The sequence below is a fragment of the Odontesthes bonariensis genome, chromosome 16, assembly GCF_027942865.1.
Source record: "Odontesthes bonariensis isolate fOdoBon6 chromosome 16, fOdoBon6.hap1, whole genome shotgun sequence".
NCBI lineage: Eukaryota > Metazoa > Chordata > Actinopteri > Atheriniformes > Atherinopsidae > Odontesthes > Odontesthes bonariensis.
Genome location: NC_134521.1, coordinates 10,472,177 through 10,485,283, shown reverse-complemented (window position 1 = coordinate 10,485,283; position 13,107 = coordinate 10,472,177). Strand labels below are relative to the sequence as shown.

Below are 13,107 nucleotides of genomic sequence, written 5' to 3'. Positions count from 1 at the left end.
CAGGTGATGAAACTTGCAGCAGTACAGACAAGGTAGACCAGTTCTATACTTAGTGCAATGAAATCTACCAGCATTTAATTAAAAAAGAATATATAATATGAAATGCCGTCGGGGTCTTGGTTTGCAAGAGTGTAAAATTGTTTAAATGTTCAAAAGGAGAATCGGTGTCTGTCTCCGTGCCATCACTTCCACTAGCCTTTTTTTTTTAAATTGCATCTCTCTCTCTCTCTCTCTCTCTCTCTCTCTCTCTCTCGCTCGCTCCTCCAGCCCTCCGCGCTCTCGTCGTTGCCTGCTACGCGGCGTTGTTATGCCTACCCCGCTCTGCTGCAATTCATCACGGGTAAAGTCGTGCGGAAGCCAGTATGTTATTCAACTATTCTCAGCCGGACACTACGTTGCCCGCAATGCATCGCGCACACAATGTCAAAACCATTTCTGTCTGGTGATACATGATTTAAGCGGCACCAGCGAGAAAACAGGAGGGAAGAACTTTCTCTCGTTGCGTTTCAAAAGAGAAAACAGATGTCACTCAGTTTTCAATGGAAAACAAATTCCAACGTTCATTTACAGTGATGTCTGCCGTTCATGACACATAATGTGAACTAATTCACGTTCAAGTTCTTTATTAAAAAATGTGTTGCGTTCAGTTCAACGTTCACGAAAAAATGAGCGTGTTCAATGAACGCGTTCTTTTGAACTCGTTCACGCACAACACTGGTGGCGTAGTGGGTTGAGCAGGCGCCCCATGTACAGAGGCTACAGTCCTCGCTGCAGCTGGCCCCGGTTCGAGTCTCACATCGGACAGCCCTGTGCTGCATGTCATTCCCCCTCTCTCTGCTTCCTGTCTCTCTAAACTTTCCTATCCATTAAAAGCCCCCCAATTAAAAAATAAAAATAAAAAAAAAACCTGCGTTAATGCGCGATAAAACAATTATCGGCGTTAAATACTTAACGAGTTAACGCGATAATAACGAGTTAACTCGCCCAGCCCTAGTTTTAATATATTCATATTTCACACTGTTGGTACCACATTGAAGTGTTTATGATGAGACCAGAGCAGCATCACAAAAAAACAGCCACTGGTAAGAATAAGGTAAAATTCAGTAAGAATTAAGCAGATTATCTAAACTCTTTTGAGCTGAATTAGGCAAACACAGACTATTATTAGCTTTCTTGATGTTGTGCTGCGCCCAAACTAATATCTAAGCCAAAGCCTTTTTGTCCCGCAGCAGACAGCAACACAGTTGGAGAAACTGTGGTGGAAGGGGTGAGACGAAGTCTCGTCAGGGGGAACAATGGTTAAACATATTTACATATTTGCACCAGCAGCAGAGCCACAACAGGACTTCGAGCCAGGTGACTGACCAGGTGTCCATCTGTACTTTTGGAAGGCGGGCCCGTGACCCATCAAGACGATGGTGGAACCATCCCACGATATTCATCCACATGTGCACAACGAGGCACCAAAATGATGGATGGCGAAGCTTAACATTTGAAGAATGTTTTCCACCAAGCAGCCGCCAAACCTTCAACAGTCTATAAGAAAATGTGCCTGAATTCTCTCCTGAACTGTCCTAAAAGGAGATTAATTAGGCAAAAGGGGAGTGTTAAGGAACCCTTCATGGAAGTAAAGTGCTAACAACCTCTTCTTCCAAACTAAATCTGGCAGATCAGACTGTTGACTTGATAAATTGTTGAGAAAATTGTCAGTTCATGACACTTCATGGTATCATGACTGGCCTGTCCCTATCATGTTGGTGAGCTGCTGAACATGTTAGGAAAGGCATGGAGTTGAGATACTGCAGGTGGGCTTCTTTTGAGGCTCCGTCTTGGGCAAGTAGAGAAGTTGGAGTTGGGGAGGAGGCGGGACGTGTATTGCAAGGTCTAGTAGGAGAATGACAGCAGAAGTGAGACTTAAATATAATAAAAGTGATTGGCTTCGTGAGAAATGAGGCAGGACGCAGTGATATCATTATAATGATAACTGGTTCAACAGCATGGGAAAGAAGGGTGTGGCAGGGACACAGTGGGAAAAGCCCAGGCGGAAAGAAAGTGAGATAAGTGGATAAATGATGTCACGGACCACTGCAGGTAGAAAGGGAACAGATCTTTAAAAAAGTCAGGAAATACAGAAACAATCTGATGTTAGTTGAGAGACTTTGTGTCACCATCCGTCTCTGGCTGTCTGTTAAATCTGCTGCATCACTGACTGCCGGTGTCATGCCCAGAAGTGTCTCTAAAATTCAAATAATCAAATTTCATAGTTTTAGGTTCATTTTTATATTATTTAATCTGAGCTATACTGAGTAAAGATTGATATTCATAGAAAATGAACCGTTACTACAAAAGTGTCAATCACGGCCCTTACTTTGGAATATTTGTACAATTATATAATGATAGGTGAAAGATATGCTCTAAACTTAGCACTGTAACTTTATTGGATAAATGTAACAGTCCAAACCTGAACCGATTTACGCGCGCTCCAGCGAATGGGGATGCACTTCTCGGCATAACACCTGTTCAGGCTTGGATCTCTGAGAAAATATCATTCATTTTGAATTCATATTTGTTTCGTTAGAGCTTTATGAGACTGCTAAAGACCGGGTGTCAGCATGTATTAGGTGGAAGTTATTCATCTTTCCACGTGTTCGGACACGAGCTTAACCAACTTTTCTGCACCCATTTGTCCTGCTCTCTCAGATAGCACCAGACTCCTCCCCTTATACAGCACATTGCTCTAAATATTCAAAAGAATGAAAAAAGGAAAAATGTTTAAATTTGGCTGCCCTCCCACGCTGTCTCAGTCTCACAAACTCTATCTGGACCTGAAGGAATACGCCTCTCCGACTGCAGTAAGCATTACATGTTTTGTCGGTTTCGTACAATTAATGATCTTTTCCCCGAATAATAATCCCCCCCTTTTTGATTATTCTAACATCTTATTCTATCCGTATTTTCGTTTTTCCAGTCTTGATTCTATGCTACAGATGGCGAACAAACTCCGACTGTCTTACCCTCGCATAATGATGCTGCTTCTCACAACCTGGAGGGAGAGCTTGCTTTGCAGTGGACTCGAAGGTTGGTGAGGTCACCTTAGTTTATATAAACGAGTTTTTCAGATATGCATCTCTGAATTTGTTCAAACTCCGGTGATCAGAAATGATACTAACAACACAATATGAAATGTGGAAAAGAAGCATAGTCTCCGGTGTTGCGGTGGACTTTAACTGGACTTCACTGTGTGTCCCGTTCAGTTGTATTTTTTATGTACATTCCCCTTTTGTCTCTGTCTCTATATATGTTTTATATATATATTTGTCCTCTTCCTTTGCAGTTCATCCTCCTGAGGACCTTGCAGTATTGGACCCTGGGCATCTTGGACTTCTGGAGATTACTTGGAGCCCCCCGAGGAGCTTAATCAACATGACAGAGTGCATAATAATGTATCATTTGGATTACTACAACACATACAGGGACAAATGGGATGTAAGTGTTGACTGTTTTATTCACATTTTAGACGAAGGCTCTCGACCTGCTTTACCTGTTACCAAAAGCATGAATTAGCTCACGTCATGCTTATGGTGTGATAAACACCACGTTGTGTCATTTTTAACAATGTAGACATAGAATGAAAAGATAATAACTTTAAAAGTTGTATTTTCAGTGATTTAAAATGATTGCCACTTCACTTTTTTTACCCTCATTTGGATTGTGCACAATCCTACAGTTCCTGAAATAGATTAAAAAAAAAAAAAGGCTTCTCAAAGGACTGTAAAATGCTGCAGGCTGTTTCTGCCCTTTGGGAATATTGTAAAACTTGGCAGTTCTTAAGATTTGTTTCAGCTAGACCCCTCACACTAAAGGTGATTCAGTTCATCTCTGTTGTTCAACTTGTAAACATAGATGTTGTTTTTGCATGAAAAAGAGCACAGATTATAGTCGTGTGATGCTGCTGATATCACTTCTGTTTGGAATTATTACAGTTGAGGATTAAACTTGTTCTTTTTTTTGTATAATGAAATATTTTATGAATAAGGCTGGGAAGGAGACATGAGATATGAAAGTCTATCTAGTGTGCAAGCTGTTTGCTTATTCAGATTTTCTTAAACCCTGCTTGTATAACGAGCTCTCTTACAGTTATTAAGTCATTTTGATATTAACGTACAACCACGTGTTTGTGTTTGGTTTGGCAGGCCGTCAGGACAGTTTTCAGGACCTACAGCGCTCAATTTAATCTGATGAAAGATGTTAACGTACGAGTTTACACCGTGCTGGATGGGCCTTGTACCAACAACACGACGATCAAGAGCACAAATTACACCGAACTGATTCAGAAACCTCCCAGCGCAGGTCAGTGCTTATAAGATTTGTGATGGAACCAAAACCAAAATAAAGTATCATCTTAGCTGTTGTGGAAGATGAATGAACATCTGCTGATTGGTTTTATTCACACACATCTAGTTCAGGATACCGCAGTCCTGGATTTTATCTGTGTGTTCCATAACATGGAGTTTATGGAGTGCAAGTGGAAAAGAAGCCCGAAAACACCAGCCAACTCACAGCGAAGCCTATATTTCTGGTAAGCCGCATCTCCAAAGAAGGCTATTTCTATATGCTACGTTGGTCTTAGGCCAAAATATCCTTACAACTGCTAATTTCTCAAACACATTAAAGCTTGTTCTTTTTTCTAGAATACATTTTAATGCATGTGTTATGGAGTAAACTAGAAATCTAAATGCATCTGAACTCTTTGGGAACCCTTTGAGGAAACATCACGCTGACATGCATTAGCTGTTTTTTTAAAGTTTTTAAAGTTTTTTTCTGTCTTGTCACTCAAATGCTTTGATCAATTGCACGAAAAGCGTTTATTTTATTTCAACTCATTATCAGACACTCGTTAAACTTTCGACAAGCTGTTACCATAACAGCGGCTGTCATCTATATTTTTACAAGCTATCATTCTTGAACCAGATATGAGAAACGGTGTCAACAATAATGATATATTTATGTTGTCTGTCTCTTCCCCAGGCATAAATCTCTGGAGCGTGCCGCGGAATGCCCGAAATATATAATGGCGGGTGGAGTCAGGAGCGGCTGCACCTTCTCAGAAAAATCTCTCCCTCTATTCACTGATATCAACTTCTGCGTAAACGGCTCCTCCCTTGAGGGGCACCTGAAGCCAACTTTCATCACCCTGCAGATCCAGAACCATGGTATGTATGTAGAGGGGTACATGCCTGCTCCGTTAGGTTAGTGCTCTGATTTGGACTCCATTATTGTGCTGTTTATTGCTCAGCTGTGACTTCACTGAAACTTGTTTTCCTCCCTTCATCCCGTAACAATCTGTAACCATTTCTTTATGGTTTTTATCGCTTTTCCAGTGAAGGCTGCAGCCACCGAGGTGCTGCATCTGCGAGCAGGTCCTGACAGGCAGCTGGAACTAACCTGGGAGGAACCTGCAGGCAATGTTCCTGGACACTGTCTGGAGTGGGAGGTGGAACACAGTCAGGAGGGACCTGATGGAGAAATAGTCTCGGTATGGTTTTATCTGTCTTGTAATGTTTTCTTAAGACTAAGGGTACCAGGTAAATTAGGTAAAGACGTGAAAAAACATGTCATGTAAATTTTTATGATGAAATATCATGACTCACTCACTCTGTTACCTGATGAAACTTCCACATTTATTGTCCTGCTAAAATAATGGTTTAAGTGAGATTTAATGTGCTGCAAAGTGGCAGGAAAACACACAGATTAACGCTGCTTAACGTCAGTTTAAAACGTTGGACTTTGTCTATTAAGCCTTGATCTTTTAATAACTTTCGCGCTTATTTTTCTTACCAACAGAAGCGAATTACCACCAAACAGACCAGCCTAACTCTGCCCTCCAGCCCAAGGAAAAAGACCAGCTGCTTCAGGGTTCGGTCAAAACTGAACAACTACTGCGTCGATAAAGGCTTTTGGAGCGACTGGAGCCACCAAATATGCTCCCCAGGTAGGGATGTTGCAAAACTGCCATAAAAAGACTGCCTTTTAAGCTGCTGCACATGTGCAGATTGTCAGCGAAGGCTGAAAATATAACCCTGACTCCAAAGAAGTTGGAATGCTTTGTAAAAATGTGAAAACAAGAGTTTTAAATCTCATGAAATATTTTATTAGAACGCAGAAAAATGACATCATCATGTTTTGGCTTCATGAAAAAGCATTAGCTCACCTTGCATTTGAAGGCAGCTTAGCTCATCAGCAGCAACATCTCCAAAAGAAGTTGTGACAGAGCCATGTTTACCAGTGAGAAGCATCTCCTCTTCTTTTGACAGTAGCCTGTAAACATCTGGGAACTAAGGAGACCAGCTGCTGGACCTTTTGAGACAGGGATGTGGGTCCATTCTCGTCTGGTTTAGAATTCGAGCTGCTCAACAGTTCAGTCCAGCACCTGGACTCTTCTACAGCAAAGTCCGGCCGTTGTAATAGATGCAGTATGCAGATTAGCATTTTCTTGCTGAAATATACGGCATATGTTGCTCTAAATACCCTGTGATGGACCGGCGACCTGTCCAGTATGTGCCCTGCCTCTTGCCCAATGACAGCTGGGATAGGCTCCAGCCCCGTCCCCCCCGCAACTCTAAATTGGATTAAGCGGGTCTAGAAAATGCTTTAAACCCTGTATAACCTTTCAGTGTTGATTGTGCCTTTCCTGATGTGCAAGTTTCCAGTTTCAAAGGCATTAATGCACCCGTATACCATTAGAGATGCAGGATTCTACACTTGAGTGCTAATGGTTGCTCTCCTTTTTAGTCTGGAGGATGGCGGTGTTTCTGAAATAATTTTCACACATTGTATTAAATACAGTTTAATAATACTGTATTAAACCATCCATCCATTATCTACCGCTGGTCCGGGGATCGGGTTGCGGGGGCAGCAGCTTGAACAGAGAAGCCCAGACGTCCCTGTCCCCGACACTTCCTCCAGCTCCTCCGGTGGCATCCCGCGGTGTTCCAGGTCCGCAGAGAAACATAGTCTCTCCAACGTGTCCTGGGTCTTCCCCGGGGTCTCCTCCCAGTGGGACGGGCCCGGAACACCTCACCAGGGAGGCGTCCAGGAGGCATCCTAACCAGATGCCCGAGCCACCTCATCTGACTCCTCTCGATGCGGAGGAGCAGCGGTTCTATTCCGAGCCCCTCCCGGATGACCGAGCTTCTCACCCTATCTCTAAGGGAGAGCCCAGACACCCTGCGGAGAAAGCCTTTCGGTCACTACCCACAGCTCGTGACCATAGGTGAGGGTAGGAACATAGATTGACCGGTAAATCGAGAGCTTCGCCTTCTGGCTCAGCTCCTTCTTCACCACGACGGGCCGGTGCAGAGCCCGCATCACTGCAGACGCCGCACCGATCCGCCTGTCAATCTCCTGCTCCATTCGTCCCTCACTCGTGAACAAGACCCCGAGATACTTGAACTCCTCCACTTGGGGAAGATCTCATTCCCAACCCGAAGAGGGCATTCCACCCTTTTCCGGTCGAGGACCATGGTCTCGGATTTGGATGTGCTGATTCTCATCCCAGCCGCTTCACACTCGGCTGCGAACCGCTCCAGTGAGAGCTGAAGGTCACGGCCCGACGACGCTAACAAAACCACATCATCCGCAAAAAGCAGAGACCCGAATCTGAGGTCGCCAAACCCCTTAACGCCCTGGCTGTACCTAGAAATTCTGTCCATAAAAATTGTGAACAGAATCGGTGTCAAAGGGCAGCCCTGACGGAGTCCAACCCTCACCGGAAACATGTCCGACGTACTGCCGGCAATACGGACCAGACTCTGACACCGGTCATACAGAGACCGAACAGCCTCTGTAAAGGGGCCCGGCACTCCATACTCCCGGAGCACCCCCCACAGGACTCCCCGAGGGACACGTTTTCCTTTTCCAAGTCCACAAAACACATGTAGACTGGTTGGGGGGTTCCCATGCACCCTCTAGGACCCTGCTGAGGGTGTAGAGCTGGTCCACTGTTCCACGGCCAGGACGAAACCCACACTGCTCCTCCTGAATACGAGATTCCACTATCCGATGGATCCTCCTCTCCAGTACCCCCGAACAGACCTTACCAGGGAGGCTGAGACTTTATTAAACCCCGATGGGAAATTCTAAAGCTATAGCTTCAATTAAACATCAGTGATTAAGCTTTTTTACACACGTGTGGCTTCTTCTTTGCACGATAGAGCTTTCGCCTGCTGTTGTGGATGGCTCAGTGTTCACTGACAATGATTTCTGAGTGATTTCCACGACAACTGTGTCTGTTTTTAATGCAGTGCTGCACGTTACTGAGCTGTTTCCAATCAACCTCATTAGATGCAACATCTTCTTCCAGCTGTTTCTCTTTAGTACTACTTACTCTTCCAACCTTTTTATTGCCCTTTTTCCTGGTTTTTAAAAACATTTCGCTGCCATCCAATTCAAGATGAGCTAATATTTTTCATGAAATAGTAAAATGTCTCACTTTAGACGATTTCTTCGCTTGCTTTTTAGAGTTTTTATAACATGTCGGGTATAAATTCCTCAGATATTTGTGTTTAGTTTGAATGTGGGACATCAGTTTTAAACAGTTTAAAGTGTATTTCCAGTGGATGAAGAATGTTCAAAACTAAGCATTAAAGCCTCTTTTTTTGTTCAAAGTCAAACCAACAAGTTGTCAAGAGTCGTCATACCAATTTTTTTAGGATTTCCACCTGAAGGCCGAAGGATCATCTTCTGTTCAGGATGTCAAATAAAATGTAGACTTTTAACTAAATGCACTAATGTAACGTTGAATCTAAAATGCGACGTGTAACTTCTCAGGGTAAATTATATGCTAAAATCTTTATTTTACATTTTGTACTTGGATTTAAATGACTAAGTCACTTTATTATGATGTGACTTTCACGTATATTCTGAATTGTTTGCAAAGTTAAGGTGAGAAATGTGTATGAATGCAGCCTGAACCACTGATAGTATTGAATCTGGCCCAGTGGGAAACATTTTGACTTCGAAACGCAGAGATGACTCATAACAGTCATGCAATCCTCAACATTCGGGGTAAATATTGACAGTTGGTCTCCAGGGCTGCAGTGCAGAATCTTTACAACACTTTATTGTGCTTTATGTGTCACTGTGTTATTACAACAGTATTCATTTGACAAAGTCAGTTACACAGACAGTGTTTTATTTTCTTTGGGACTGTATGAGTGTTGATTGATTGCTTTGAGCTGTATGTAAGACACGATGAAGCCGTCGATTTTAGCTGCAGCGTGCACACTGCACTTTATGGATACTTGAAAGCCGCTTTAAGGCCAACGTTTCATTTTTACCTCCCAAAGGGTTAATGGTCACTGATGAGTTTTTCAGTCTTCTCTTAAACTTTTTTACTGAATGTCCATTAACAGCAGCAGCAAAACGTATTGAGGGATGTTTTCATTAGGCTTCTCCAACTACTTTTAGATTTAACTTTTTAATCAGATGGTTTATGAAATGCTTTGTAGTACCCCTTTATTTTGTGACTGAGTACATTTTCTGTTGATTAAAACATTTTCTAAGCTAACATTGCAAAGTCATTATAATATTCTGTATTATGTAAATTAACTGTTTAATCAGAACAGAAAATGCCAAGCTCACGCTGCAAACATATGGCAACATCTATAGAAATCAACAGTGATATATGAAAATGGAAATGCATGCACTGCTTTGCTCATTATCACACAGATAATCATACATTTCTCAAATATGTAGAACATGCTGACAAACTTTACTATACAGTAAAATCCACAGACTGTAATATGATGTAATCCAATCCAACACAGTAAAAAAGCAGTAAATAAAGTATTTAATTAACATTGTGTTATGGAGATGTTCTTCTTATGAGTGCCATTCAAGTCGTACCTATAAAAGTTCAAAGTTTCAACCTTGAAAAATGAACCGGGCTGGTGGATTTCTTTAGATGGATTTCCGGCACCGTGTGTGTCAGAGACACATCTGAGGGGATTCAGTGTGTCACCTGCAAGCAATTTGAACAATATCAGAGTGAAAAAAGCTTTGTTCATCTGAGTTATTTTGTTGTTCAGTTCTTGCAGAATGGATGTCTTCTCAGTACAGGTTGATTAAAAGTCATCTCAGGGTACCTCACATGCCTCTAAGGTCTATATTCTAAGCTAATTTAGCATTTTATACAGTTAATTTATTTAAAAGATCTGGTTGTCTTCTCACTGTAGTTTATTGCTCATTTCTTTTCATTAAAGGGGAACTGCGGTATTTTCAACATTAAGCCTCTTTTCTGAGTCGTCTGCAATGTTTTAGAACCCCCCTCACCGCTTTTTTGATGTTTACTGCTGTCTCCGGTATTTGCCTAATTTTGATTCTTCTCAACCTGCTTCAGAATGGCAAGTCATGTGCATGTCCTAAAAGGTCCGTAAAAGCACAATAAACGTCCGTTTTCAAAATCATCAACTCACCGGAGTGGTTACTGGTGTGCACTGGTAATCCATATCAATTTTTGTTGCGAAAAGTTGCTTCTGTCGTGTTTTATTTGGCAGCTCGTTCATGCTCGCACTATTTTCTTAGCGGTGGCGGAGTAATATCAACGAACATCCAGTACAAAATGTCAAATAATGTTTACAGCAGTAAACATCAAAAAAGCGGTGAGGCGGGTTCTAAAACATTGCAGACGACTCATAAAAGAGGCTTAATGTTGAAAATACCGCAGTTCCCCTTTAAGAGATATGGAAAGCAACTGTAAACTAACCTGATTTTCTTTCTGTGTCTTTTAGTTTCAGAGATTTTCACCACACCTGAGCCAGAACTGGACATGAAACCTCTTTACATCTACATTGCTGTTGCCATCATCACCACACTGGTGCTGTCTCTGTGTGTGTGGTTAGCTGTCAAAATGTGAGTTAATACACACTTATGTATCCACATATACTCAGTTAAAAGAAATAAACATATATATATCCAGTTAATATCTTTCTTCAAACTGTGCTCCTATTGCAGGAGGAACTCGAGACAAGAGAAGAAGCTGTACTCTCTGCTCACGCTGTTCACCAGAAACACAATTCTCTCACACACAGAACCCTGCAAAGGAAAGGAAATGTGCCCTGGCACAATCATCTGAGAGCATTTTACTGTTGCACTGACTCCACCATGCTCATTTTTCAGGGTTTGTGCACAGTCCGTGAGGCTAAAACCACTCGACTGGTCACAGTGTGTTATCTACACAGATATCTAACAACCACTATGTCATTTTTAGCAGTGACGGCTGAGTTCTTCTCAAATTGATTGATTGATTTCTTTTTTAAATTTATTTAGTCATTTTTATCATTATTATTATTAGTTAGTAGTAGTATTTTTATTAGAATTGGTATTATTATTGTTGTTGTTAATATACAATCATTGTAAATATTAATCTTTTTTTTTTAGCTACTTGACTAATTTGAATTTACCCCATTGGGGGATGAATTAAGTATTTTTCTATTCTATTCTATTCTATTCTATTCTATTCTATTCTATTCTATTCCGACATTCTAGACTTGCTGTTTCCTTTTGTATTTACATTCTAGACATTCTACTAATTTGAATTTCCCCCATTGTGGGATGAATTAAGTATTTTTCTATTTCTATTCTAGAATGTAAATACAAAAGGAAACAGCAAGTCTAGAATGTCGGAATAGAATAGAATAGAATAGAATAGAATAGAATAGAATAGAATAGAATAGAATATTTCCCATTGGGGGAAATTCAAATTAGTCAAGTAGCTCAAACAATTATAAATACTTACAATGATTGTATATGAGACAACAACAATAATTATAATAACACTAATACTACTACTAATAATAATAAATGACTAAATAAATAAATTTGAGAAGAACATGTCGGCAGTCGCTGTTAAAAAGCCTCATGGCTGTGGGGACAGATTCTATGCGAATGCTTGAATTTAACTCTTGTGCACACATTACGCGGAACTGTTCTGGAGAAAAGTCCAGCCCTTTTTTTTGGCTGATTGTTTACTTTGTGACGCAGGACTTACCAGCTGATTTCCTCAGCAGAGAGTGCATATTTTTGTTTTTAATGTTTTACAATTTGCCAGATCTCTTGCCAGATGATTCAGTGAAGACGGGTTATATACATGTTGTGCAGTAATAATATGCTATATACAGAATATGGGCTATTTTTTGTTTGATTTGTTTACTTTGTGCCTACTTTGTGCTGTCAGTTCAGATAGCCAAGATTTGTTTTACATGGAAAAGCAGAAGCCAGGTATTACATCATCTTAATATGCGGTTTTGTGACTCACCTATCTAGTATTTCCCTTTGAATTGCCTCATGAACGAATTGTGCTCTACAAATAAACCTGCCTCGCCTATTTCGGCTGCAGCTGAATGTTTTATATGTATAAAAGACAGGAGGTTGTCAGTGTTTTTCATGCCACATCTTTGCCAATTTTTGTTTTGTTGTTTGAAATAAAAGTTAAACAAGGCTAGACAATGTTATGTGCAACAATGTGCAGCTTTTCTGAATCTCAGAATTATTACAAAGTGTGAATAAAACATGTTTTATACATTTATTGACCTTACTTAGTCAATTCTGGTACAGATTAAGAGTGTTCATATTTGCTCTTATACTACCTTTTATGAAGATATAATGTAGAAAATGTACTTTCTGGTGTTCACGGGTGTTTTTTTAGTGTAAGTTGTGTTCATCTCTGTATCTCATAGATGGAATTAGACATGGTTGATAAGTTGTATAATATTATAAGCATCTGACAGCTATAATAAAAACACAATTTGATGAAACTGAACACTTTTTTCTCTGTTGCATATATGCAGAAAGAAATGGAGCGGCACAGCTGTGTGTTAAAATAACCAGAATTGTATTTGTACTGTTGAATACAGCAAGGTAACACACTGGCACATTGGGTGTGCCAAATTTATTGAGAGTTACACCTCCATAAACATTCAAAAGAATGTATCTCTCGAATACAACATCAACACAAAACATATCCACACGTTGTGTGCGTTCTCATCGGTGATAGTCAACATAGTTCACAGCTAAACATTCACACATGTGACGTGCACTCAAATAAAT

General features: G+C 40.8%; 1 protein-coding gene across 3 annotated transcripts; it reads left to right on the top strand.

Moving 5' to 3' along the window:
* The first annotated feature begins 2,746 nt into the window (after nt 1–2,746).
* il13ra2 (interleukin 13 receptor, alpha 2) lies at nt 2,747–12,820 on the top strand. 3 transcript variants are annotated; one of them, XM_075487782.1, is made up of 10 exons: nt 2,747–2,852; nt 2,969–3,078; nt 3,335–3,486; nt 4,194–4,350; nt 4,462–4,579; nt 5,029–5,249; nt 5,382–5,536; nt 5,845–5,992; nt 10,791–10,911; nt 11,014–12,820. In XM_075487782.1, the coding sequence occupies exons 2-10, from the start codon at nt 2,979–2,981 to the stop codon at nt 11,132–11,134; spliced, it is 1,293 nt and encodes a 430-aa protein (XP_075343897.1). In that variant the 5' UTR covers nt 2,747–2,852; nt 2,969–2,978; the 3' UTR covers nt 11,135–12,820. The 3 variants fall into 3 exon arrangements, with proteins under 3 accessions (XP_075343897.1, XP_075343899.1, XP_075343898.1); XM_075487783.1 differs by having other exon boundaries at nt 2,748–2,852; nt 5,029–5,213; XM_075487784.1 differs by lacking the exons at nt 10,791–10,911; nt 11,014–12,820 and adding an exon at nt 6,920–9,858.
* Nucleotides 12,821–13,107: the final 287 nt, after the last annotated feature.

Excerpts from the sequence above, each read along its gene's own strand:
- il13ra2 (XM_075487782.1), top strand. The coding sequence starts at position 2,979 with ATGCTACAGATGGCGAACAAACTCCGACTGTCTTACCCTCGCATAATG. Across the intron at positions 5,537-5,844 it reads CTGATGGAGAAATAGTCTCG|AAGCGAATTACCACCAAACA; the intron begins GTATGGTTTTAT and ends TCTTACCAACAG. Across the intron at positions 5,993-10,790 it reads CCACCAAATATGCTCCCCAG|TTTCAGAGATTTTCACCACA; the intron begins GTAGGGATGTTG and ends TGTGTCTTTTAG.